At 39.4% G+C, this 26,557-nt stretch overlaps 1 protein-coding gene across 2 annotated transcripts in view; it reads left to right on the top strand.

Moving 5' to 3' along the window:
• Positions 1 to 26,557, top strand: part of aqr (aquarius intron-binding spliceosomal factor) — a 49,384-nt gene that overhangs the window by 4,013 nt on the left and 18,814 nt on the right. For both annotated transcript variants that reach the window (XM_085390758.1, XM_085390757.1), the window contains exons 9-26: positions 26 to 126; positions 216 to 292; positions 2,493 to 2,557; positions 4,254 to 4,370; positions 4,460 to 4,573; positions 5,362 to 5,465; positions 8,500 to 8,602; positions 9,997 to 10,117; positions 10,369 to 10,510; positions 10,990 to 11,168; positions 11,981 to 12,148; positions 13,652 to 13,821; positions 16,961 to 17,202; positions 17,349 to 17,498; positions 18,194 to 18,263; positions 19,232 to 19,342; positions 21,433 to 21,542; positions 24,509 to 24,644. In XM_085390758.1, coding sequence (XP_085246884.1) covers positions 26 to 126; positions 216 to 292; positions 2,493 to 2,557; positions 4,254 to 4,370; positions 4,460 to 4,573; positions 5,362 to 5,465; positions 8,500 to 8,602; positions 9,997 to 10,117; positions 10,369 to 10,510; positions 10,990 to 11,168; positions 11,981 to 12,148; positions 13,652 to 13,821; positions 16,961 to 17,202; positions 17,349 to 17,498; positions 18,194 to 18,263; positions 19,232 to 19,342; positions 21,433 to 21,542; positions 24,509 to 24,644 — 2,280 coding nt within the window. The remainder of the gene's footprint in view (positions 1 to 25; positions 127 to 215; positions 293 to 2,492; positions 2,558 to 4,253; positions 4,371 to 4,459; positions 4,574 to 5,361; positions 5,466 to 8,499; positions 8,603 to 9,996; positions 10,118 to 10,368; positions 10,511 to 10,989; positions 11,169 to 11,980; positions 12,149 to 13,651; positions 13,822 to 16,960; positions 17,203 to 17,348; positions 17,499 to 18,193; positions 18,264 to 19,231; positions 19,343 to 21,432; positions 21,543 to 24,508; positions 24,645 to 26,557) is intronic.

Raw genomic sequence — 26,557 nt, 5'->3', positions numbered from 1 at the left:
TCATTTGTTTCTGTGATTTTTACAGTCCAGACTCCAGCACGAGCTGAAGAAAGTTCCAAAGCTGCAGAAGTTCTGGAATCTAATCAAAAAGAAATCTGATAAAATGGATGCTGACACAGCTGAGCAGTAATGATATTTGTGTTCAAAGAAATCTATACAGATTTAGAGAATCTGTTTCTAGGTTGTTCTGATTTACTTTCTTCGTATTTCCTCAGGACAAAGAAGGAGAGGACCTTCCTCTCGGCTCTTATTAAAAAGTTTCACGGAGTTCTTGCGTCAATTCCACCAACAGGTAAAAAAATGCTTGTATATCTCTTGGGAAATAGCTCTACACAACAATTTAATAAGGACTTTCTTTACGTCCTAATAGTTTTTAGAAGGTTTTTATAGGGTCTAGGTGACTATCTCTTGGACTTTCACCGTAAATAATTGGTCAGATCCATAAATCTCAAAAACATAAATGTGTTTAAGCATTCTCTTTGTAAAATTAACAGATACATCTGTGTGCATGGCCCTCTTTTATAAAGCTTAGTCATAGTAAGATTGTACTCACATGCACAAGCTTTATTTCCACTCTGGTATTTATCCATAAATATACACTCCTTTACTTAATCATTTGCATAATTAAATGCTGTTTGCACCTCGAGCTATTAGACACAGCAGTGAATTCCACAGCAAACAGAAGTGCTTTTTCACTGTAAGTGTAACTAAGAGACGGAGATGTTGGAGAAAAAGAAATGTGTTCTGTTTATTGAATCATGGTTTAAAGTAAAACTGCTGATCTGAGAAATGCAAGCCAGATGAAAAAGTGGACTTGATTTGCTATACAAATATGAAAAACGTGAAAAAATTACATTTCTTTATAAATACGAGAACCCCGTGGTACGATATTGTCACAATTCATTACTCATGATATTTTTGTTATTTTTGTTGCAAAATGAAATTGCCAAGCATGCCGACACTGTCACTAAAACCTGCCATAAATGTTGCCAAAGTTGGAGTCGGTCTGCAGTTGAATGGGGGTCAAGTTGTCAGTTGCATGCAGTAACTGGAAAATCACAAATCGCATATCTGTTGCTTTTTGCATCGACATAAATTCCCATTTAACTGTTACTTTTGTGCTTACGAAACCTTTTGTTCTATTAGCAGCATAACCAGAATACAACCAGCTTGCAGCCGGTTGAGCTGAGTTCCCTTGAGTTGTGCTCACTGACAAAAACTCATTAAGACTGGCAGTGTCAAGCTGATTTGTCTACATTTATCAACTAAATAGCAATTATTTGCAAACCTTTGACAATCTAGGACGTGACCAGTGTTGGATGGTTTTTCAGTTGAGCTGATTTAATTAAGTTTGCTAAGCTAACTCAAGATGGTGGTGCATGAGATGAGCCCTTTTGTTTGCTAGTAGCAGTGTTTTAATTCATTTAATAAAATATTGAAAATTTGGTGTTAATACAATGTTGCCACAAAGAAAATGCGATTCTATGCTGTATCGGTGCGTGTGAAAAGCAGAAATGGCTAATTTGACACAACATAATGCATTATGTTTTCCAGCTATCCTTTCTTCTCTCTCTTTCTTCTCTCTTGCCTTGATGCAGTTTTTAAGAAGAACAGATGAGATTTTAGTGCTTAAAGGTCAAGGTCATCATGGCCTCCAATGCATGAATATGCTGACTATAATGAAATTCCACACAAAAGTCTAATAAGATAAAATGGTCAACTAATGCTTTTTTTATACCCAAAAAGGTCAAAGGTCACTATGACACCGTAATGTTCTGCACAAACACCCTTCTAGTTTTTACAGAATGCCATATCTCAGGAGCAGGAGTGAAATTTGTGAGAATATTTAACATTTGATTAGATACTGTATTGTCTTCATATAATCTCTGTGTGTTATATGAGTCTGGATAGAAATGGATGTAAACTGTTGCCAGTTGCAGCACGCCTATTCTTTCTTTTCGAGTCGTGCAGCTGCCCAAGGAGGATGTGCTCCAGCTGCCACATAGCCAACGGCGCTCACCGCTATGTTGTAATGCAGGCCGACACACAGGCCCCCCACCTGAATGCTAAAAACAGAATGTGTGTATTTGTGTGTTTAGATAGAATCAAACCTGACAGATTAGATCAGAATCTAAAACCCAGTAGGATCCACATCACTCCAATACTTACTGCATGGCTCAACTTCTAAGTGTACACACACACTTACACACCAGCATGCCTAATGAGAGCTGGGGACCCAACATGCTGCTGTGCGAGCCGTGCAGCATCTCGTAGCGAGGCTCACACACTCAGCATGGCACTTTGGCGTTGTCCATATGCGTTTGCTGTCCTCGTGTCCTTGTTGAAAACTACACATCGCCCTCTACAAAGCAACATCTAATATTTCCTGTCTTTTTTGGGTTTGTCTATTCATCATATTTTATCTTTTGCTGTGAATGTGGATTTCCTGAGCCAAAGTTATAACCTGAATTATGCCCTCTTATTTTCCACAGGGCCTGTACCCATGGACCAAGTGCATTACTGCGAGAGATTCATAGAACTCATGATTGATTTGGAGGTAAAGCACAACCTTCTTAATCATACATTTCTCAGCCATGTTAATTTTTTATTTATGTTGAGAGATAATGCATTCATTCTTAGACTTGTTTCTATGGGACTTTCAGTACAAGGGTAGTTCTACAGTATTTTTGTAATCATGATATCCTGATGAAGGAAGCAGTCTAGACTTAATTTTCTGCAGATCTCATTTGTTTGTCTTTTGTCCTTCACATTTATAGCTAACTCATGTCATTAACAGTCACTGGATAAATGATCTGCATCAGCTTTGCTCTCTGTGCTTCTCTCTTTCCTGTCTGCAAAGCTATGCACTATTTGAAGCAGTAGTCTGATCATAGTATGAGAGGTTATTTTCAGCGTGATGGCTTTTGACATGTGCTACAAACTGTAAAGTATAACAAAGCCCAATGACATAATGTTTGGGGACATCCAATTCCCTTTTTAGAAAAATGATGTTTGAAGGAACAATTTATTTAAAATATCCTTGTTTTGTTTTGGGGGGATATTTTTGGTTTGTTGGTGTCTTTAAATTTATAACAGATTGCAGATTTGAATTTATTTTCCAATGTCTGTTTTCTGTTCTTAATTTAACTCCCGTGTGCTCGACTGTTGCCTGGAAACTTGAGGAAAAGGTCTTGTAGGTGAGAGATAGTTATTTAAAAGTGTCAGTTTCTTTCGGCTGTGAGCTGCAGCGTTATTAGATGTGAGATCTACAAAAAAAAATGTATTCCACCAAATCTCAATGAAAATCATGGTGTACTATTTGCAGCTGCTAAGACACAGTGTCACGTAAGATTTTTACGTCTCCTGCCTGGGCAGACCTGCTGTTACTAGTGAGTGAGCACAATGGATGTCATCTGGCCCTCTGTTGACAGGCTGGCCTTGCTGTTTCTGGCAGTGGCTACTAGCTGGCCAGTTGACTGTCCCTAGACTCATCTCCTGTCCTTCAGCACTATCATTGTACAAAGACTCAGTTGCCTGAAATCCATACTTCTACTCTCTGATGACAATATGAAAATGATTGCAGAGAAAAATACACCTATTATCAAGCCAGTTCTGTGTTGACTGTCAGAACCGTGTTGAGATCAGAGATTGCTGTTGCATATAAAGGGTATCTGTTTTTTCTCTCTTTAGGTCTTACTCTTACTCCAGCACATGCTGCCTTGAACATCACTTTTCCATGATTGATATAGATATTTTGTTTGTGTTTTGCCTCACAGTTTTGTATTTCATATTTGGTTTCACATTAGTGTTCATTTTTCCCCTTTGCAGCACTCTTTATAGTGTGAATCTGTATGCTCTAGTCACTCTCTCACTCAAAAGTGTTCTTTGTTATATTCTCACCAAAGCAGGTCTGTTATCTCATTTTGACAGGTCTCCTCTGTTCTTGCCTTTATGTCATGTTCCTGTGCTGCAAGCATCAACCACATAAATAATGAATATAGACGAGAGTTAGACAGTTTTTGCCATATTGTCTTCACATCTTTCTGTCAGAAAGCGAAAAATAAGACAAACTGTCTTATGTTGAAAAATAACCTCAAGACGAAAAAACAGCAATCAATAAGATGCCTTGATAATCACGATGCTGAAAAATATGGTTGTTCGCAAACCAGTAAAGTTTAGTTTAGTGTGGTTTACTTTGTTATCGTTTGGAGGTGAGGATTTATTTCCACAAACATGGTTTCATGTGTGTATAGGCACTGCTGCCCACCAGGCGTTGGTTCAATACAGTGCTGGATGACTCTCATTTGGTGGTCAGATGTCACCTCTCCAGCCTCACAAAAAGAGAGAAGGAGGGGCATCTCTTCTGTCAGGTACAAAAATAAGCAAATATGCATTAAAACTTGTCAATGACAATATTCATGTTCACAAAGAATTAATTGTTATTTCCTCATCTTTCTAGTTGCTGGACATGCTGAAGTTCTACACTGGTTTTGAAATCAATGATCAGACAGGAAATGCACTGACTCAGAAAGAGATGACCACTTTGCACTATGACAGAATCACCTCACTGCAGGTAAGAATTATATAAAATGATTTTCAGATATATGATTTCATTTGCATAAACTATATGGATAAAAGTACTGGGCCAGCTACACAGCAGGAGCTGTAGGTGTAATGCTTTGAAGCTTCCAGCACACAGTGCTGATGTTAATACCAGTGGTGGTTTAGAGCTGTTGAGTTATTGAGTCTATTGGCGTACTTTTATGCACCTCAGCACTCTGGAACCCCGCTCGGTAACTTCATGTGGACTGCTGCTTCATGGCTAAGTTACGGTGTTTCCTAAATGCAGTAATACTACTTACAGTTGAATATCGAATATCAAAGAGGGAAAAAACTTGTTGCAGGGGTAATATAATACTACATACAAATGGATGCACGGTTAGGTGCTTGAGTTATACACCTGTGGTAATGGGACTGAAAAAAACAGAATTCCATGTAATGTAATGGAATACTTTTGATTTTCCAGCATGCCTAATAAGCATCTTTAGTTTTATATATCAAAGTAACTGTTGCAGAGAGAAATGTATGTACCAGAGTATCAGATCATTTTTTTTCATAGTTGTAATAAGAAATGAACTCTTTCCTCATCTTATGCTGAATGTGAATATAATGACTGAATAAATAAGAATGAATGTAAAGTATTCAGGACTGTTGATTTTTCTATATATATCTTTATAAATCACATTTTCAGTAACTATCTCAAGAAACTATTTCATGGAAAAAACAGTTATGTATTATAATGGTGATGTGTATCTAGACATCAGTGTCTCATAGCACTGCTTATTGGGTTCTGTCTTGCAGAGGGCAGCCTTTGCTCATTTCCCAGAGTTGCACGACTTTGCTTTATCCAGTGTCGCATCAGTAGACACCCGAGAATCCTTGACCAAACACTTTGGGCATCTCAGGTAATTAAAATCATTTAAAACAAGTAGCATGTTGTAAATGATGTGATGGGAGGATATGCATCATAACTGCTAAATTAGCTAGCAATGGAACATTGCTTTAGCTGGCATGATTGCTAATGTGTAAATATTTTGCATGTTTATTAGAGGCTTTCTGTGTTCATCATTCTGCCTTATTTTCAAGTACCTTTTGACCTCGAAAGCTCAAATTCTCCGCGTATAGGTCCAAAAGAATCAGCTCCTAGCGTATTGCTACCATGTTCAGAGGTTCTCCTGAACACCATAAAGTACAAGTTACAATTGAAACAAAGAAGGAAAAAAATGTAATAATAATGAGCAATATAGTAGGATTTTTGCTTACACAACAATCCCACCAGCTGAGGCCCATGTCCATGATTATCTTGCTCCTGTGTTGTAATATAGCAGCTCCACCATTGCTGTCTGACTTCCTGCTAAATGGCAGCTAGTGAACCCTTGAACAGGCAGCTGGTACCAGCCGGAGAGAGAGGCACGCCTCATTAATCTAATCGATTTGCAGTGGCTTGAGAATAAACTCTTGGAACAGCTGTGTTTGTCAGATCATATTAGCTTGCCAAGGAGCCAAAAAGCACCCTCACTTTGATGAACTGGCCTGTGTGTGTGTTTTCACTTGTTCACATGTATATGAGAGTGAAAAGAAACCGATTCATTAGTAATTTGTAATTACTTTAAGATTTTATCTTTCTTGAAGTTGACATTTTCAAATTACTGACCAAAACTTTTTTTAAGGTCTTTGTGTTTGGCTCGGCTTTATTCTATTTCACCAAGTGATTACTATTTTGTTTTTACTGTATGGAAGTTCTTTATTTGTGATAGTTGTTTAAACAACTCAAAATTAGTCTTAGCTGGCAATGTCTCCATATACATATTTCTTTCCACATCAGTGGTGGATTATAAAAGCTTAAACCCCATATTAAATTTCTTTGAATCAGGCAAAGGGATATGAGCCGAGCTGAGCTGAATCAGGTAAAGACTTAGCTGAACCATTTTGTGCATTTCTAGGAGCAGGAGCTCTGCTCCATTTTTCCATAGAATTAAGGTTTTGAATATAGCAGGACGGCATTGTTCACTGCTCCACAACTGTCACCAAAGCAGCTCCTGGGTTACTCCAAATATACGATCAGATTTAACGAGGCACTTTTCATCCAAACAACTCCTGCTAATGCCAGTTTTTTCCAGCAGTACTACCCATGGGCTAAGCTCCCAGTCACCTGCCGCTCTGAATTTATCCACTAAGTCCCCAAAACACACAAAAGCTAGCTAGCCCACACTTATACACACCCATACTATTACATATATACGCAAACACAAATAAACACTTTTTTTCAGGTATGTGACAACAGGTGAAGTGCCATTTGTGGCCATAAATGAATTGAATGATATTGAATTCAAACAGAAAAGAATCCTAATTGTGACAAATGTTAACCTACACTGCACAGCATATTAAAATAAGGAGTGTGATTGGTGCTCTGGATTATAGTCACTGTGGAGATGTTTGTACAGATGTTTAGATCCTTTTTATCTGTTTTTTTGTTTTTTTTTTGTTTTGTTTTGCCTCTGGGACAGCTATGACCAGTTGCATTATGGTTTTAAGTAGTTCAACCATCAGTACCACCTATCCCTGTGAATGTAATATCTCCACAAAATGTGATGGAAATTCTTGAAATTAGTTGTTATTGGTCAAAAGTCAAGGTCACACAACACATTTTTGGCAGTAACATGAGAATTCTTAGGTTTTTTTCCCCCAAAATCTCGCTCAGAAAAGTGTGTAGACATGATATATAGTAAACTTTAGAAAAACTCCTGTTATGCCCCCCCCCCATCTGCATTTCTTATAGTAAGTTGTTGTGCTGCGTTTATTTTGTTGCTAGGGGAAGGAATGTCCACATGATCCATGGCAGGACATCCAGTGGGCCACCAAACTGCATCATTGGCAGAATTGCCACCCCACTGCTCGAGCGTGGCATCACAAGTAGCAAAATGCATGCACATACACGGCTACAGTTGGTCAGTCCACGTGTGGCTGCCCAGGCCTGTCAAAGTGTGTCCAGACCTTGTCCCTTGTTGGGCACCAGACCCTGTCTGTGTCACAGTGTGTCAGCCTGATTAAAATAGGTTGTATGCAGAGAGCCACACCTCAGCCTTCCGAAGCGGAGATGGGCTTTGATTTTCATAATCCTGTCTCATCAGTGCAGCTCGACCCCTCAACATACATGCTGACAGAGCAGGAATGCAGTGTCAAAGCAAACAGAAGCATTTTGTGCCACAGTGCTAATAAGCACTAATAAGACTTTGATGAGGCTCCTATTCTAACACGTTTACAATGTTACCATTTAGTGGATTGAAAACCATCCATGAGTGCCAAAAAATAAATAAATACTAATTTGGAATTGTCAGACCACAGGACAGTTTTCCACTTCACCTCATTTTGAAAAAGTCTGTTCTACTGTAACAAAAGGTGGCAGCATTTCTTTGTCTTGTTTATATTAGATTTTTCTCTGCATCATAGACTTTGCAGTTTCTGCACATTTACTCATGCAGTTAATGACACTGACAATTGTTGTAGGAGCATACCCAAGCACATGGAGGGATTCCACTGCAGAATGGTGTCTTATTTTAAGTAATGCAAGATCATGGCATTTCAGTATTGTGCAAGGTAGATTATAAAATCACTAATGTCTTTGCAGCTGTATATTAATAAACACAATTAATTGTTGAGGATTTTCCCCAACACTGTTGCACCTCTCTCCATCTTCTGAAATATTATCTTTGTACTTCTTTGAATAAAACAGGGATTTGTGTAGATTGTATATAGATGTTGGACAAATAATAGTAAGAATGTATTCTTAATTGAGAAATCCTATGGTTGGTATTCTTATAATCTTTATCACTCGAGTCTTTACCAAACATTAGACAGGATTTAGTTAATATTTACTTATTGTCATACCTGCTCTAGACAGAAGTGTTGCTTCTTTTTCTGATTTTTCTGTCTCTGTAGTCCCAATATGCTCCACAAGGTGGCCTCTTATTTGTGCCTGCTGCCTGAACTGCCTGAAGGGCAAGACACCACTATTGAGAAAGCGGTTCTGCTTGAGTTGCTGGTAAGTGCACTGTTGGGTTTACTGGGTTATGTATGTGAGCATATCAGTGTTTTTTTGTTTCATTTTGTTTGTTTTAATGACATGTTTCTTGAAATTTAAAAAATAAAATATTAAAATATTTATTCCAGGATTTGTAGGCAATGGTTAACGCCTGAGACTTTAAATTAACCCTTTAAATAAACCTATACATCAGGCATTGGTTATATGGCAACTGAGAATATAAAAGATGTATCACTGGTGTTTATAAACAGTTATTTTACAAAACATTCACTGGTCATTTGGCAATACCGTATACTAGGATTGGATTTTACATTTTAAAATAATTAATCTCATTAACTTCAAATACATATTTTATTATTGCAGTTTGACTGCACTGTCCGTTGTGAATTTGCCTTCTAATCCAATAAATGCTTCATGTGGGCATTTCTGTAACATTGGGTAAATCGTAGGCAGGACTAATATGATGGAGAGTCATTTATTTATTTCCTTTCGTGGAATCTCTGAAGAAGCCTAAGCTTTGATTTTGCTCTGTAGTCACCCTTTGCTTGCTCTCCTAATTTTCTCTTTCAAAACCTCTCCTGGAATCTGGGGGACCCTAGTTTGTCTAGTCTCTCCAATACACACTTAACTGTTCGTGGCAGACCTCTTCATCAAAGTGGTTATTTCAAAGCACAATTACACATAAGACGTGACGGAGAAGAGCTGTGTCTTATTTATCTGAGTCAATTTTTGCAGGAGACTCTTTGAGGGCTTTCATTTGTGTGTGCATGAAGTTACGCCCTAAAACCAACATCCTTGCACAGATAGATTAAAAAACAAGTGTTTGCAGGACTGTAAGCTACAGCAAAACAGTTGACTGAACACAGTCATTACAGACAGCATATAGGATGAACCAGTTATAAGGATAGCAGATGACAGCATTTTTTTTACAGTTTATTTTATTGTTGATATTATTTATCCTCCCTTTATGTCAAGGAAACAAATAAATCCTTAGTATAAGTAACTGTTTTAAATTGTTTCAGCTCTGCATCACATCTTCAGACATCTACTCAGTGCAAAATGTTTCTGACACATCAGATAAACATCAGACATCTGTAAACATTGTGTTATTTGCATGGCCAAGCAGCTCCTGTAGGTGTAGGTGGCACAGTACTCTTTTTCCATATAGTGTAGATAAATGAGGCACAGAGAATCAAGAGTTCAACAGAAAAAAAACCCATTTAATTTGAAAAATGAAACTATATTAAAGGCCTATAACTTTATGTCTAAAGGAGGAAGTAAGATTCCTAAACATTGGGCCGATAGGGCAGTGCAGCATTTGCTTATTGACATCTTCTCTCCAAACATGTTCTCAGTGTCATTTTTCTCTCTTGCTGTTTGCCATCCACGTACAGGTGTCTTGTCATGAGCGCAGAATCTCTCAGATTGAGCAACTTAACCAGATGCCCCTTTATCCAACGGAGAAGATAATCTGGGATGAGAACATTGTGCCAACAGAGTATTACTCAGGAGAAGGTGTGTATTATAAATGAATGTGTGAATTGTTACTGAGTTAGTATGTCTGTGCATGTATCTATGTGAGTTGACATGAAATAGAATACATGCTACTATATCTGTCTAATCTGTGCCTCATATTTGCATATACTAAATATATACCCACATTCTGTGATATTCTGTTATATATGCAGTGTTATAACACAAGGTCTCACAGACGTTTACATCTGAACATGCAGACATCAGTTATTAGTTTTGTTCTGTCTTTTCAGGTTGTTTGGCTCTACCAAAGCTAAATCTCCAGTTCCTGACACTCCACGACTACCTGCTGAGGAACTTTAACCTCTTTCGTCTGGAGTCCACCTATGAGATCAGACAGGACATAGAAGATGTGATTTGGCGCATGAAACCATGGTGAGATGTCATCAATTTTGTTGGCAGCACAGAACACTTAATCTATAGTGCCTTATTGTTTTCTTGATTAAAATATGCAAACATCATTGAAAAAGTAATAGAAAGACATAGTTTGAAAAAGGAATGATAAACATTGGTGTTTCTTTTAATGCAAAAATGAAGCATTAAATAATCTATAGCATACTTTGTGTTTTTAGGTTAATTAATGAAGAATTGTATCCTCTGTCTACCTGTCACGTGGTGGCGCAGCACATTGACAATAATTTATGGCATTTGGTTCACCACATTTTAAAACCCATTGCTTAACATAATAAGTGCTCCCATTATGTCAAGTGATGTAGCAACTTGCTTGTTGTTCCTGCAGAAGTAAATAAGTAAGCAGTAGTGCCATGTGTTGCCCTAAATCCAGCTGATTTCCATTCTTGACAACAGCCCACAGCACTTGTCTTAAGTTCTTGTTGTGTTTGTCTTTCTAACAGGCAGTCAGAGTATGGTGGAGTGGTGTTTGGAGGCTGGGCGAGGATGGCTCAGCCAATCACCTCTTTTTCCATAGTTGAGGTTGCCAAGCCCAACATCGGAGAGAGCTGGCCTGCTCGTGTTCGCGCAGATGTGACTATCAACCTCAATGTACAAGACCATATCAAGCATGAGTGGGAAGGTAAAAGTAGCGGACCATTATAAAGTCAAACAAACTGATTATGAAATTGACCCTATTTCAATAGATTAACTACACATTCCATATTACCTTGGTATACTTTTAGTTTTCCTGTTTTTCCCCTCTGTACAGTTCTACAGGGGTTTATAATCACCATAAAGTCTTCCTGTACTGCTGTTTTCTATCCTGTCAGGCTCATGACCCTTTTTTCTGACTTTACCACAGAGCGTTTGTTTTATTTCCTGGTCATTTTTCTTACTATCTCTCAGTGTGGTTGATGAGGCAGCTATAGATAATGTCAACAGGAGCTTGACAGTTGTGATTCACAGGGAACATAAAACACACACCGAGGCCTCTGACTGGCTCTTTGCTATAGCTTTCCGGAAAAAGATGCCAGCTCAATGTTCCTAAGTAAATGTATGCCAGTGCATTTGGATTGATTACTAGCGAAAATGAATGCTATAGGGGGAAAAAAGTAATCGCTATATTTCTAAAAAGGTGATTTTCTGCTGGATTTAAAAAAAGCAAAATATATATATATATATCACAAACTGAAAACTCTGTTCTCTCTAAAACTACTTTTATAGTTTTATTTATATTTTGTATTTCAGTAAGTGTTAGATATTACATCCATTCTTTACTTCCAGTAGCTCTTTCCCTAGAGCTTCAGGTTTTAATGATCAGGCAAATGTTGACATGGTGGTTCATCTTCTTCCCCCACCATACTACATTCTCCCATCTTTTATCTCTAAGTCATTTCCTTTCCTCTTTTTGCTATAAGTCTAACACCCATAAACCTTTTTCCCCCCCTGCAGGTCTGCGGAAACATGATGTTTGCTTTCTGATCACGGTGCGCCCCATGCTGCTCTACGGCACACGTTTTGACCGGCGTCAGTCATTTGTGGATCAGACTGGCCTTGTGTATGTGAGAGGCTGTGAGGTGCAGGGTATGCTGGATGACAAGGGGCGTGTCATCGAGGAAGGTATGCTCATATGCGTTTGCGCCTGTATACGTAGGCTCACACACACAGCAGTGACACCTGACATCCATCCACCTATCAGATCTGTACACCGTCAGCCCTAGCAGCTAATCCTCAGGAGAGGGTCAGACTGGTGTTGTCATGGTGACTGTCACTGTGAAACCTGGCCTTTTTCACCTTAAGACTTCATTAACCTGTGGTCAACAATGACACCTGAGAGCTGCTGGCTCTCCTCTTTGTTCTACTTATTGGATTTAACTGAAGGGCTTGCTCTGGTTTGCTTTATCTATAAGAGGGCACTTAATGTACTTGTCCTGCAGAATTAAGTAATGTGGTACATAAGCTACAATCACCTTAGATGAAAGTATTGCCAACAGCAGCAGATTGTGAAATTAAAAAAAAACATTTCTGCAACAGTCCTTAAAGTAATCTTGGCTGATTCCGTTTTTGGTTGCAAGTGTGGGAGTCAGAACATGTGTACATGTATTGAAACATCCTTCCCTTATTCTTTCATGACGTTTTATATATGCAGAGGGGAATGGCTTTAGAAATAGACATGCTGGGGAACATGTCCTGCCAATGTTGGCTTGTTTAAACTTTCAGCTTCCCAACAGGGATAAGTGGTACTTTGGCTTGTTGTGTGGAGGGGAGATGTCACATAAATCACTGGGCATTTGGTGAATGTACGGGGGGGGGGGGGACGACGACACAGGGCAACGTGTGCATTTTGGGACACTCGTAGCTAACTGACATACCATTTTATAAAACTGCTCAAGTGTAGAACATTTATATGAGCTACGATGGTTTAAATGTATTTTTAATGACTTGAACAATGTATGTCCCTTTATATTAAGTATTGAGTTAATCCCACCTTTTAATAACTGACAACTTAATACAAAGGCATAAATATATTTTATAACAGCTGAGACACCTTACTCCAGCTCGCTACATTGTTACTGAATAGTGTGGAGGGTGTAGCTTCCACTCTTAAGCTATCACCACACTCATTTTGGTAAGGTGGATTTTATTGATCCCCACATAACTGTGCACATTTGCACATGGGAACACATGTCAGAATTGGAGTGGATTGGTTTCTGCTATGTGCCCTGCAGCTCCACACAGATTCTATTTAGAAATCTGTGATAGCTGCACACTGCACCACACAGGCCCCCTAATGGGAATAGGCCTAAAGCCCATGGCCAGTCAATCAAGTGTAATGTAATTCCTCTTCCTGAGAAGGCATTGAAAGTCTTAGCTCTTTTTAAAGGGTTTTATTTTTTAATTTGAGAATATATGAGTTTAATTACTTTGACTTGCTCACAGTGACTCACTTAACATTGATCTTTATTCTTTTTCTCTGTCCTTAGTTTTACTTTCCTGTGTTTAGGATTAGGATAAAACTTTCTAACAATGTTTCTAAAATGCTACACTGTTTCTGATTTTTTTAAGGTTATTTTTTTCATTATTTCATTGCTATAATAAATAATCCTTGGTACTTTGGTTTAGGTCCTGAACCAAAGCCCAAGCTGCGTGGAGATGTCAGAACATTTCGTGTATGGCTTGACCCAAACCAGTACCAGCAGGACATGACCAGCAGTATTCAGAGTAACACCGAAGACCCATATGAGACTTTCAACATCATCATGAGACGCAAACCTAAGGAAAACAATTTCAAGGTTTGGATTGCTTTAGCTTCAGACCTTGAGTTCTGCTTCTGTCAACATCGCCCTGAGTGATGTATCACTGTCTTTAGTGTTCTAGCTCTGAGATTGGGGCCAGGGTGACTCTGAGGTTGCCACACAATGAGTCCTTTTCAGTGGTCCCTCTAACGCTCGTCCAAGGCTTTTCTTGTAGTATTAGTATTAGTATTTATTTATTGTCATTGTCAAGAACAATGAAATTGCGTTTGGGGCTTCCATACAACCCAAAAAAAAAGAAGAAAATAATAAATACCCCTTAAAACCCAAGTGTACATATTCATCCCAGTCTGTGCAGTGGAAACAGTCCTGAAGCATCGGAATAGCGTCCTGCGGCCATGTTCTCACGGTTTTGGTTGTAATCCCAGTGCTCTTGATCTTTTGTGTGTATATTGGGTGTAGCAGAAGGGAGAGATGGTCTGACAGACCCAGGTGGGGATAAGCCTGGGCTCTGTACGCATTCGCCATGTTGGTGTACACCTGGTCCAACGTTCTATCTCCTCTGGTAGCACACTTCACATTACGGTGGAAATTGTGAAGTACAGATTTCAGGTCCGCGTGGTTAAAATCCCCAGCCGCAATAAAGACACTGTCCGGGTGTGCTACCAGGCTGTTATTGATGCTGCTGCTCAATTGTGCTAACGCTAGCTTAGCATTAGCATCTGGTGGAATGTAAACAGCGCAGATGTAAACGGCAGAAAAAAACTCGCAGTGTTTCAAAATGTTGAGATGCTTTCTGTGAACTAGCTTGACTGGGGTACACATAGGGTTGCCAACTCCCTGAAAAATAAATAAGGGACACCTCATGGCCAGGGCCGGGCGACCCAGTTGTCTTCACCCTTCCCAGTGTGGTGAATTTTCTAGCTCTTTTTTTGTGTGTGAAATTATTTTTTTAACCCTTTGACTTGAATTTGATTTAAGTAGATGTGTATTCTTTGTGATATGAACACATGTGAAACAAATGATCATTTAGCCATTTATTTTTAGCTCAAAATGACAACATTAACACAGTAAAACAGGTCTCTTTCTTAAACAGAAGCCTGTCATGCTTAACTTTTGAGAATATAAGTAAATCTTTCTTTAAAAGAACTCTGTCCTGCTTAACTTAAAATAATAGAAAACAATAGAAAGAAAAATATTCTTGTAACAGTGCACATTTAGTGCATTTAGTACAATCGGCTTCAGTTGAAATATTATTTCAGCTTTTCTGATGCTAATCAGCTGCTCCTGTTTGTAAACCCGCTTGTTCCCATGATTACGCATCTTAACTCATCATCATTATTCATCTATGTATTACTTTTATGTATTAGTCATCTATTTGTTGTAATCATCTATCCTTGCAGTTGTTTATTACACAAAATAAATTATATTATCACACTTCTGGCCACATAGCGCTGATATTCACTGCACATGCCCATATTAACTTTTTCCAGCCAGGTGTTTTCCTTTTCCCATTCTTCCCTTTCTCTGAGGGGAACAAACATTGCTGCTCTAACGCTGGGCTCACACTGTGCGGTTTTAGGCCCATTTTGAGACTATTTTTGAGTGATCGGACCGATTTTGGCCTTCATCGTGCATCGTGTAGTATACGTGGGGTAACGAGAAGTGATTAACACCTCACGACCAGCTCCCGATCATCAATCGCTCGTGAGGTTCTCACCACAGCCGCTCACACTGCTCGCGCGCAAACACGTAAACGTCGGTGAAAAAGACGTTGCAGCACGGCTGTGCAGCGTGTGATCTGGACACAAGCGATGGAGGCACAACTTGTAGAACTTTGGAAAGCTCATCCGAGCCTTTTCGATGTGGCCTCACAAAATTATCACGACCACAACAACCGTGAAAACAGTTGGATTTACACTGCTGCTCAATCACAGCTGCCTGATGAGTGTTTTTCATTAGCAATTTAGCAAAGTTGATGGTGGTGGTGTGTCTGTGTGAGTGAAAGAGGGAGAGCGACAGATTTTCTGTTATAACCTTCATGTTATGGAAGCACAGTGTGAGCACTCAGGTCGCATCAGAGCATCGGGCCGTATAGTGTGAGACCTGCATCGTGACCTATGAACTTCTAACCCCTGCGAGTCAATCGTGCAGTTTGAGCAGGAGCTGAATAACGTGACTGAAAAAATCGCACAGTGTTTGCCCAGCTTTAGGTGTACTGTCGTCCGAGACTTGCACCGCCGTGTCGGCGTTTGTTTCCCTGTTGGCCATGCTTCTTGTTGTGGTCATCTGTTGTCTTCCGGTATTTTCTCCGTAAGCGACCTTTCCTCGACCAATGAGATGAGCGGTAATCTGAATTGTCATACTCGAATTGTCATAAGTGTGCTGTCAGCTCATTGGTCACAAAGCAGGAGAGGGGCTGGGAATTATGTTTTCAAACAAAGCGTTAATTCCATTAACATTTATAGACTACTTTTGATTCTCACTGTATTACGGGACAAAGTGCGTCCCTTATTAGCTCAATACGGGACGTGTACTTTTGTTTCGAAATACGGGACGATTCCGTATTTTAAGGGACGGTTGGCAACCCTAGGTACACAGTCAGTGTAACGTGTTCTTAGAAAGTTAACAAAATGCAAACCTCAAGTTTTGATTTCAAGACCTGTTACACAGATTTCACATCATGGAATTCAGGTCATGATAAAATCAAACATGTGAGTACTGAGACCTTTATTACTGGTTTTATGTAGCTTGGCGTCATTAGATTGTTAACTGGCATGAAGAAAACACCCCCCACCATCTCTTTCTTTAAAAGCTTTTCATTAGAGCATTTCAGATCTGCTAATTCTAATTCTGCACATCAGTTTCTGTCTTTCACAGCCACAGCAGTTACAGATGTTTTTGCTTTTTTTCTGAATTTGAAAAGCGCAGCAGCTAACAGATATTCAGGCAACATCTCCATCTTTGAAGCATGACAGACCTAAAAGTAAACACGCTTCCCCGTTTGATGCACAAAGTATTAGACAGTTTGCAGCTCATTAAAATATAATTGACAGACTTATAAATTATCTGCTGTCCCATCAGTCTGCCACAAAGCTATTCTTACCCAGCTAAACTGTTTTTGTGTCTGTTTTGTGCTCAGTGTCATCTGTAACATGTTTCTCTCTCTCTGTTTCAGGCTGTGCTAGAGACCATCAGACATCTGATGAACACAGAATGTGTCGTCCCAGACTGGCTTCATGACATCATCTTAGGTTATGGTGACCCGGGCAGCGCACATTATTCAAAAATGCCCAATCAGATCTCAACGTTGGACTTCAACGACACCTTTTTGTCATTGGACCACTTGCGTTCATGTTTCCCTGGTAACACCATAAAGGTCACTGAGGAGAACCCTGAACTTCAGGTTCCCCCATTCAGGTGAATTTTAAAAGAAAAATGTTTTGTTTGATCAATCTTAATCAGAATCTGTTTGCGTAACCATATTTATATAATTGTTTATATATTATTAAACATGTCATAATACATCATATTTATCCTTCTTATTCTCTCTTTTGCTGTATCAGAATCACATTTCCCACCTCAAACACAGCAGACAAAGGAAAGAAAAGAAAGGCTGATGAAGAAGTGGAAAACAAAGAGGAAGACAAGACCTTGATTGTCGAACCCTATGTTACCCCCAATCGTGGGCCATATCCCTACAATCAGCCCAAACGGTGAGAGATCAATACTCGAACCTTTCCATTTATCATTTAATAAGATTTACTGTCAAGTAATTGTACAGTGCACTGTTTCTGTAATGCAATTACACCTTCTACTCACATTGTATATACTAATATATTCTTGAGTTCCACACCTATTTATTTTTATAATCTTATGCATATTAAGTCCTTAACCTGTTATTCAAAGACTTCATGTCAATATAAGAAGTGTGGAGGTGCAAATCTCTAAGCTATGCGCATCGTAGGTACCCTACACTGAGCTACTAATCTATTCTGATTTCCGTTTCCATGGTATCTGATGTGTTTAGGATGTAATATTGTGGTGCTGTTTTGGTTGGTGTTATGCATGAAATGAATGGGGAATAGAAGGGGCTGTAATATTCCTGTACTAATTACAACAACCCAAAATAATTGTACTACATGAAAAGTTGAGATTCATCCTGTGCTTCCTGAGCATTTTCAGTTTGCACTTTGATATTCAAATCTTGATAGCAACAGCATGTCTGTGGGGAGGCCCTGACTTAGCAATCTTTCAGTGTGGTCTCCAAATGCATCTCAACACTTGCAGCACAAAGCATCTCTTAGAAAAACAAATGAAGTCATTTGAATACAAATAGGTTTATGCTTCCAAGGGTATTCAGTATCAGATTACTTGATTCATAAATTTCAAGCATGTACATGTCTTACAGGAACACAATTCCATTCACTTCTACTCAAATTGAAGCCATTCGAGCCGGGATGCAGCCAGGTCTAACAATGGTAAGAATCCAGTGTTTGATTTTAGTTTCAAGATTGTGTGGAAGCTATCTATTTAAAATGATATTTTCTTATTATGTATTTGACAAAAAAAACAACTAACTCATCCCTGTCTTGTATACTTATGGAAAACATCAAATTTCACTAAAATTCTCTGTGTACTTTTGAGGAGTACATATTGACTATACCAGCGAAATAGTCAAAATAGGATTAAAGCCACCAGTTCACATTCACAACCACAAAAATTTCACCCCAACCTGCTATTTTTATGTTAAAAGTTGTTTAACACACTGTTGTGACAAGAGTGCTGTTCTGTTGTGGTGACTGGAAACTGGCAGTGGGATCAGAGTTATTTATTGCACAGCTAGCTGAGGTAAATATGGCAAGAAGGCTATCACCAGAGCCATAAAACAACTCTGTATGCATGCCTTCATCTGCCACTCACTTCACCCCTTCTAACCTTCCTTCTTGGCATATGTCACAGTCATTAGCAGCCATAACAAGCACACACTACCTCCTGGTCTGCCTAGCTTTCATGTAGAGAAACGAAGGAGCTGATTACGCACTGATTTATGCATGAATGTGTAATTGTGCTTACTAATTTTAGCAGAGATTACTCACCTGAGAGACCCACACTAAGACCAACCTGTTTCATGAATATTAATTTAGTAAATTTAATGTGCTGTTCCCCCCCAGGTAAGTAAATTTGGAGCTTATTATCATGATAACCTGTAAACCAGGAGAGGCTTGAAAATATTTATTCCTTCTCTGTTCCTCCTACGACTTTCTTCTTTGTTTCGCTAGCTATGTTCCCTACCTTTATGTGGATACCACTGGCTTAGGTCTACCTTTGTAATCTACAGAAACGTTGCCTTTGCAACCTAACTTCCAATTTCTTATTTTTTTTATGTCCTACAGTTAAAATGCTTAATTTCTTCTGACATAATCCCATTCTTACTTCGTTCCTCCAGGTTGTGGGACCACCGGGTACTGGAAAGACCGATGTTGCCGTTCAGATCATCTCAAACCTGTATCACAACTTCCCTGAGCAGAGGACCCTCATAGTCACACATTCAAATCAGGTCAACACTCCCCTCCATATACGCACACAGCATAAGATAAGATAAGATAAGATAGAACTTTATTAATCCCTCGGGTGGGTTCCTCTGGGAAATTCAACTTCCAAAAAGCACAGCAACGACCGAAGTTACAGTTACAGAATTGTTATATATATATATATATATATATACACACACACACACACACACACACACACACACACACACACACACACACACACACATATATATAAATACAGAGACAAATATAAATAAAATATACAAAGGGGATAAATAGAATAAATAGGAATAAAAAATAAAAATACAAGTGAATTGCACATTTCAAGTATTGAGTCTATTGCACTGTTGACTATTTACAAAAAGTATTGCACAAGGTATTGTACAGTGAGGTGAAGAGGCACTACAGCTTAGTTGTTCCCCCCTCCTTTGTCCTCCTGTTTCCCCTCCCTCTCCCCTCCAGAGAGGAGTTAAACAGTTTGATGGCGTGTGGGACAAAGGAGTTTTTAAGTCTGTTAGTTCTTGTCTTGGGGAGAAGCAACCTGTCACTGAACAGACTCTTCTGATTGTTTATGGCCGTGTGCAGAGGATGCCCAGCATTGTTCATAATGTCCATCAGTTTCTTTAATGTCCTTTTCTCTGCCACTGTCACCAGAGTGTCCAGCTTCATGCCGACCACAGAGCTAGCCTTCCTGATCAGTTTCTCCAGCCTGGATGAGTCCCTCTTTGCTGTGCTGCTCCCCCAGCACACCACAGCATAGAAAAGTACTCCAGCAACCACCGACTGGTAAAACATCCTCAGGAGCTTCCTGCAGATGTTAAAAGACCTCAGCCTCCTGAGGAAGTACAGTCGGCTTTGGGCTTTTTTATACAGGTGCTCTGTGTTGCATGACCAGTCCAGTTTATTGTCCACCCACAGCCCGAGGTACTTGTACTTGTTGACCACCTCCACCTCCTCCCCCTCTATCTGAACCGGCAGTGGACCTTCTCTGGACCTCCCGAAGTCCACAACCAGTTCCTTAGTCTTTGAGGTGTTGAGTTGCAGGTGGTTTGTGTGACTCCATGCGACAAAGTTCCTCACCAGACTTCTGTACTCCTCTTCCTGATCATCCCAGATACACCCCATGATGGCCGTGTCATCTGCAAACTTCTGAATATGGCATAATTCAGAGTTGTAGCAGAAGTCAGAGGTGTACAGGGTGAAGAGAAGAGGGGACAGCACAGTTCCCTGTGGTGCTCCTGTGCTGCTGACCACAGTGTCAGACGTGATGTCCTTCAGCCTGACGTACTGTGGTCTGTCGGTGAGGTAGTCGGAGATCCAAGCCACCAGGCAGGGGTCCACCTCCATCCTGTTCAGTTTTTCCTGAAGCATACAGGGCCGGATGGTATTAAAGGCACTGGAAAAGTCAAGAAACAGGATCCTGACCGTGCCTTTTCCCTCATCCAGGTGTGAGTGGGCTCTGTGTAGGAGGTACAGGATGGCATCCTCCACTCCGACACCCACCTTGTATGCAAACTGTAGTGGGTCCTGGGCATGTTGTACCTGTGGTCGGAGGAAGTTGAGGAAGAGCCGCTCTAGAGTCTTCATAAGATGTGACGTCAGTGCCACCGGTCGGAAGTCATTCAGCTCATTGGGCCGATTCTTTTTGGGGACCGGGACGATGCAGGATGTCTTCCATAGGGCGGGCACTCTCCCCAGTCGCAGGGAGAGTGCATCTCCACGTGCAAGTCTGATCTCTGAAAAGTTTCTAGAACACATCGATCAACTAAATGTAAAGTTGTCAAGAGAATTTAAAGCTTGTTCTCAGAACTGCCCATTAATCAGGCAAGAGTCATATTCTAACCATGGAGGAGAAATTAAAAGCTAAGCTCCCTTGTGCCTTGGTCTTTTCCCCTCAGTATTTAATCATAAAGTAATCTTTAGCTGCTTTAAACTAAGGGGAAGCATGACAGAAGGAACCTTAAACACCAGAAGTATAGTTTGATGATAATTATTTTCCTGTATAAGACTCTGCACACCCTCCCAAATTATTTTACTGACTTAACATAAGTATATTACATACAAATGAAAGAGATTTTTTTTCATTCCACATCAGGCTTTGAACCAACTCTTTGAAAAGATCATGGCCCTAGACATCGACGAGCGCCACCTTCTGCGTCTGGGCCATGGAGAGGAAGAGCTGGAGACTGAGAAGGATTTCAGCAGGTGAGCAAAGAAGATAACAGACAAATGGGTACAGCTAACCAAACAGTACTGCATATGTGAAAACTGAATATTTCTTGAATGCACCATCACTTGTGGGAAATCATGTCTCAGAGTTACAGTGTATCTAAATTGCAGAGGCAACTCACATCCATTAATGCCATCTCCCACATACACCGTAGGTCTGAGTCAATGCACTGACAAGGCTGCTACACTCTCATATGTCAGGCTTTGGACCTGGTTTATTTTCACTAGGCATTGTTGGACTCTCAGTCCTTTCCACCAGCCTAAGGGATCTGTCTCAGCAGCCATGCACTTAGAAGCAGTACATGCCCAAGTAACCCATTCATAGCTATTCTGGACCACAACAGTTGATTGGTTGGTTCTGCCCCAGTTTTTAAAATAAATTTTAATAAGATAGCAGCAGGCCATGTAGAGAGAATTATATGGATTTACCACTGTTTGGAGCATTTGCATGTTTCCCTTAATATTACAGGATATTTACCGTATGCTGTGATAAAAAGCACCTGGTGATGACATGTTGTGAGCTGGCACTATAGAAGTCAAGTAAATAACTTAATACATAGTAAGAAGTGTTTAAATAAATAATTAAGATCATTAGTGATAAGTCAGATGGAAAAGTAGCAGTAGTAATGTCCTTAATCTACTTCAAGAATAGAAAGATCTGTTTAATTAGGAATTATCAACAGTGTAATAAATTCATAAATGAATCAAAATACCCAAAACTTAGGAACGTTTATTTTTAAATCAGTGGTGATTTGACATTATCTGAGTATAATCAAATACATGCACCACCCAGGCTTAACACTAGCTGTAAATGCAAAAATGGAGGCAGGACACAGAACACACCATAGATAAGACTCACTGGTCGTCATAAGGAAGTCCCAGTGTTTCCCAACTCTCTTATATATGCTTGTTCCTAGTATGTCTAATGCCTTTAAGGATAGTGACTCAGTACTATTGAGACGTAGTAAGATAGCATGATAGCAAAAGTAGGTGGGGGTCATTGTACTCATGGCACACTTCAGAAAACCAGAGTATCACAAAATACTCAAAACATGTACAGTTTTATATAATCACTAATGTATTTAACACTTTAATAAATGTACCAGCCGGAAACTTTTTTTTCACCACAGGCAGCGCTCTCCTGCCACCTCCTGAATATAAATAGCTCAGTGTCACTGAATTTTAATACATTTTTTATGCTGTTACTATTTAAAGTGTTCTTATACCCTACAATGTTAATTACCATCTCATCCATCCATGGCATTGAGCAAATTGCACCCTATAGCTCTCAGCTTTCCTTAAGGAGCGAGGGAGGAGTTACACATGCCTCTCATTTGCTGTACCCTTTGTATGACTGCTGTCTACTGGGAGTGCATGGCTGTAGTATGAATGATGATTTATGGAAACTGGGCATCCGCACATGAAGGCAGTCTCATGCGTTCTTAAATTATGCAGCAACACAGACATAAAAGAAAGAGCTCTAGCTAGCTAGCAGCAGTCGACATGTTCCCGCTTGCCCAGTTGCCTCACAACAACATGCCGACTCCACACTTCTTCCACCCCACTGACACCAGAATGAGGAGAGAGCCAGAGAGTTTTAATTAACACTGTACATGAGATAAAAAATAGACGGCAGTGCTTTTCTGAGTGCTTAACGAAGAGGGAAGCTACAGCCTTAATTAACAATGCCTCCATGCATTTCATGAAAAATTTTGTGCCATTTTAATGAGTTTTAGAAGGGGGATCTTGGTGATGGCTTAAGGAAGCCCTTGTTTAGTTTTGGATGGTCTACATTTGCATCCCAGGTTGTCAAGATCATTTTATGATTCCAATTTAGGGCAGAAAATGAAACACACCATTCTCATTCAGATGTTTTACATTTATCAGAGTTTACGAAAACACTAAGACAGACTTGTAGATTAATGTACATTGCACATGCACTATACCTTTGTATCTATTTTAGGCTTTTGGTGAATGTATTACAGGTGTGTCATCCTAAGAGGCAACATCACTTCTCACTTTTATTTAATTTTACTAAGGCAGAGCAGTGTGATCGTCTTTGAGTCATCTGCTGACCGAGAATCTTTGGAGAGGGTCTAAAAATAGTGTTCACCTCTAGTGTTACCCGGTAACCCCTCCTTCTTCCTGTCTGTTGTCTCACTGCCATCTGATGACATTTTTCAGCAGTATTGTTTAGCTGCATAATGAGATGTATGTTAGAACGTAGAAAAGGAAGTATATCCCCAGGTGACCATAATCAGACAGCCAATATTCTGCACAGTCAAGTCAGTAATCACAAGACCCTGTCTCACATGTTTGCCATAAGTTGCAGTCTGAGGTTTTCTTATTGCTCAATTGTACGTTTAACTACGCGCTGCTATGAGTCATGCATGCAGGTCACGAGACATGCTGGTTTAGGTCATGACCATTGTTGGATTTATGTAGAAAGCAATTTGTTACAAATTACTTTTCTGTTTCTCCTGGAGATTGGAGGGTATGGCTTTTTAAATGCCTGTTAAAAATACACCCTCAAACCTTACACATACATAAAACCCAATCAGGATGATATAAATAAGATTTATTATTTAAGTTTTACTACAAAACCAGCAGTTAAATTGAAAGCCAGCGCTAACAGAAAAATATGGACGAGCAAACAGATGTTCCTCTGCTATGTACAACAGTTTTACTCATCTCTAATTCTGTTATGTGGTACAAATTAATTTTCGGCCATTGAACGTTAGTGTAACTAATCAAACATACCCTAGTTATTATGCCATGTTTTTTTTTCTGGGTGTATATAGGAAGTGTGATTTAGATTAAATATCACTCTTGTGTCATGTTGTGATAGCTTGTTATAGCTGGCTCATTGTTTCAACTGCCTTCTTATTTTTACAGGGGTTAACCATTTAGATTGTTGACTAACACTCCTGTGCTCTCCTCAGATATGGAAGGGTAAACTACGTCCTGGCCAGAAGACTGGAGCTTCTCCGAGAGGTGGGAAGGTTACAGGAGAGCTTGGATGTCCCAGGAGATGTTTCTTATACCTGTGAGACTGCTGGACATTTCTACCTCTACCAGGTAAGACTGTGAATAGCTGCAATCTAAATTAGCAAGTATAGGCAATTGTCCACTGCAGACATCTGTGTTTATCCTCCAGTGTCAGAAACACCTGTAGGAACTCAGGGTAGGGGGGAAAAAAGATCTGATACTTTTCACTGCCCCAAAAAATTGGTATCTGGCCTTGATGTTGATAAACTTGCAACAAATGGTAATTTTTAAAAGACAGTAATCAGTGAGAAACAGGATGGAAAACTCAAAACATCAGCATCAACATTCTAAAAAACTACTGTGCTGATAGAAAGCAATTCAGTTTTCTCAATTGCTTTATTGTTTTGATATCACACACACACACAGTTATGGATATGACTTGTGTTGTTTTGGTGCACTCAGAAGTTGAAGTCAAGGGCAACGCTGTCACAGGATTATTATATAACCTCATGACCACGCAGCATTTGAAACAGAAGGGCCTGGTTTTTGAGGCTGTAAATGCTGTAAATGTTGCCGTGCCATGTCTGTTCTTGCAGAGAAAAGGCAGTACATGTGTTTCTGTGATATAGAAAAAAAATTCACGTGTAATGTTGGATGTACTTCTAACTCTGATCTTTTATTCATTTTGTGTGTGACTTAAGTAAGGGGAAAAACCACTTTCAGATCCATCCTTCTATTAAGCATTAAGCACCATTTGTGTAGAGATTTTGAAATTGATTTTCAGATGGAGTTAAGGAGATATTTTGCAGAAATAATTAGAATGGATTTCTGTAACGACCATCCTCCTCCTCAGACAGTTGATGAATGAAATGCAGACATTATTGAAGTTTCCATTCTCCTGGCAATCTGCTCTTTCTGTCAAGAATATAAATATTTAGAAACGCTCTTAATGCTTTCTGTTTATTCCTGTCACCTCATCATTACTGTCCCCTCAGGCTGCAGGAGAATTTCCACTGCTAGCAATTACCTACTACAATTTCCCCAGTTTCAATAGAACAATTCCAAAAATAAACATTTTTGACACAGAAGTCCAAGGTTTCACCTTCAGTCAGGGCTAAATTAATGTTGTGTAAAAATATTCTTGTTTACCCCTCTAATTAAAGACTGTAATTGAATCTCAGTTGTTCAGGTAAAATCTATTGTGTAGGCATCCAGAACCAAAATGATCAAAATTACGGTGTTACTGTTCAGACATTTTCAGACCCAACTGTATAGTTCTTTGTCTTTTGAAGATGTTGTCAGGAGGTTGTTGGTGTAGTGATAACTTGACCGTGAGCATACTTCCTTGATTATTCATGTGAATGTGAGTGATTGTTGATAACAGTGACTTTGTACATATCATTAAGGTTTCCATGGTAGTCCTAATAATCTGTGCAGACAGATACTCAACATGCAATTAAGCTCAGTCCTCTAGCAGACTCATTAATGCTATCCCTAATGTTGTTTTTTTAAAGGGGTATTTATAGAAATAAGCTACCCTGCTGTTTGGGTTTGGTTATTAGATACTCAGCAGGAGCACCTCAGCAAGAGTGAGCCTATTGCTTCTCATTTGTTCATTTTTGCTTGTTTATCTATTTTTCTATAGTCTGAATTTAAGCTTAGCAGAGCCATTTAAGATTGGCAGTCCTCCTCCTTCTGCTGTCCAAAAACAAATGTTGTATGAGAACATACAAACATCGCTCATGTGAGAAAATACCCCTGGTCATTTTCTGAATGCCGTGGCTAAGTAAGGCTACTTTTTGAAACCCTTAATTAGTAATCTCCCAAATAAAATGCTGCAGACCCTTAAGAGTTTATTGGTGTGAACAGGTGTGATTTTCCTCTCAGCATAATCTCAGGACCACCTGTCATGCATAACAGCCCACTTTAAAGCAATTACAGCTTGCTAGAAAAGATTTACTCTATTGAAGGTGACAAACACTTGCAACTCAAACCCGAATAAG

This window comes from Rhamphochromis longiceps, linkage group LG19 (assembly GCF_057381845.1).
Source record: "Rhamphochromis longiceps isolate RC_006_pf linkage group LG19, R_longiceps_female_GT1.1, whole genome shotgun sequence".
NCBI classification, from domain to species: Eukaryota; Metazoa; Chordata; class Actinopteri; order Cichliformes; family Cichlidae; genus Rhamphochromis; species Rhamphochromis longiceps.
This window is presented reverse-complemented; position numbering and strand designations above follow the sequence as displayed.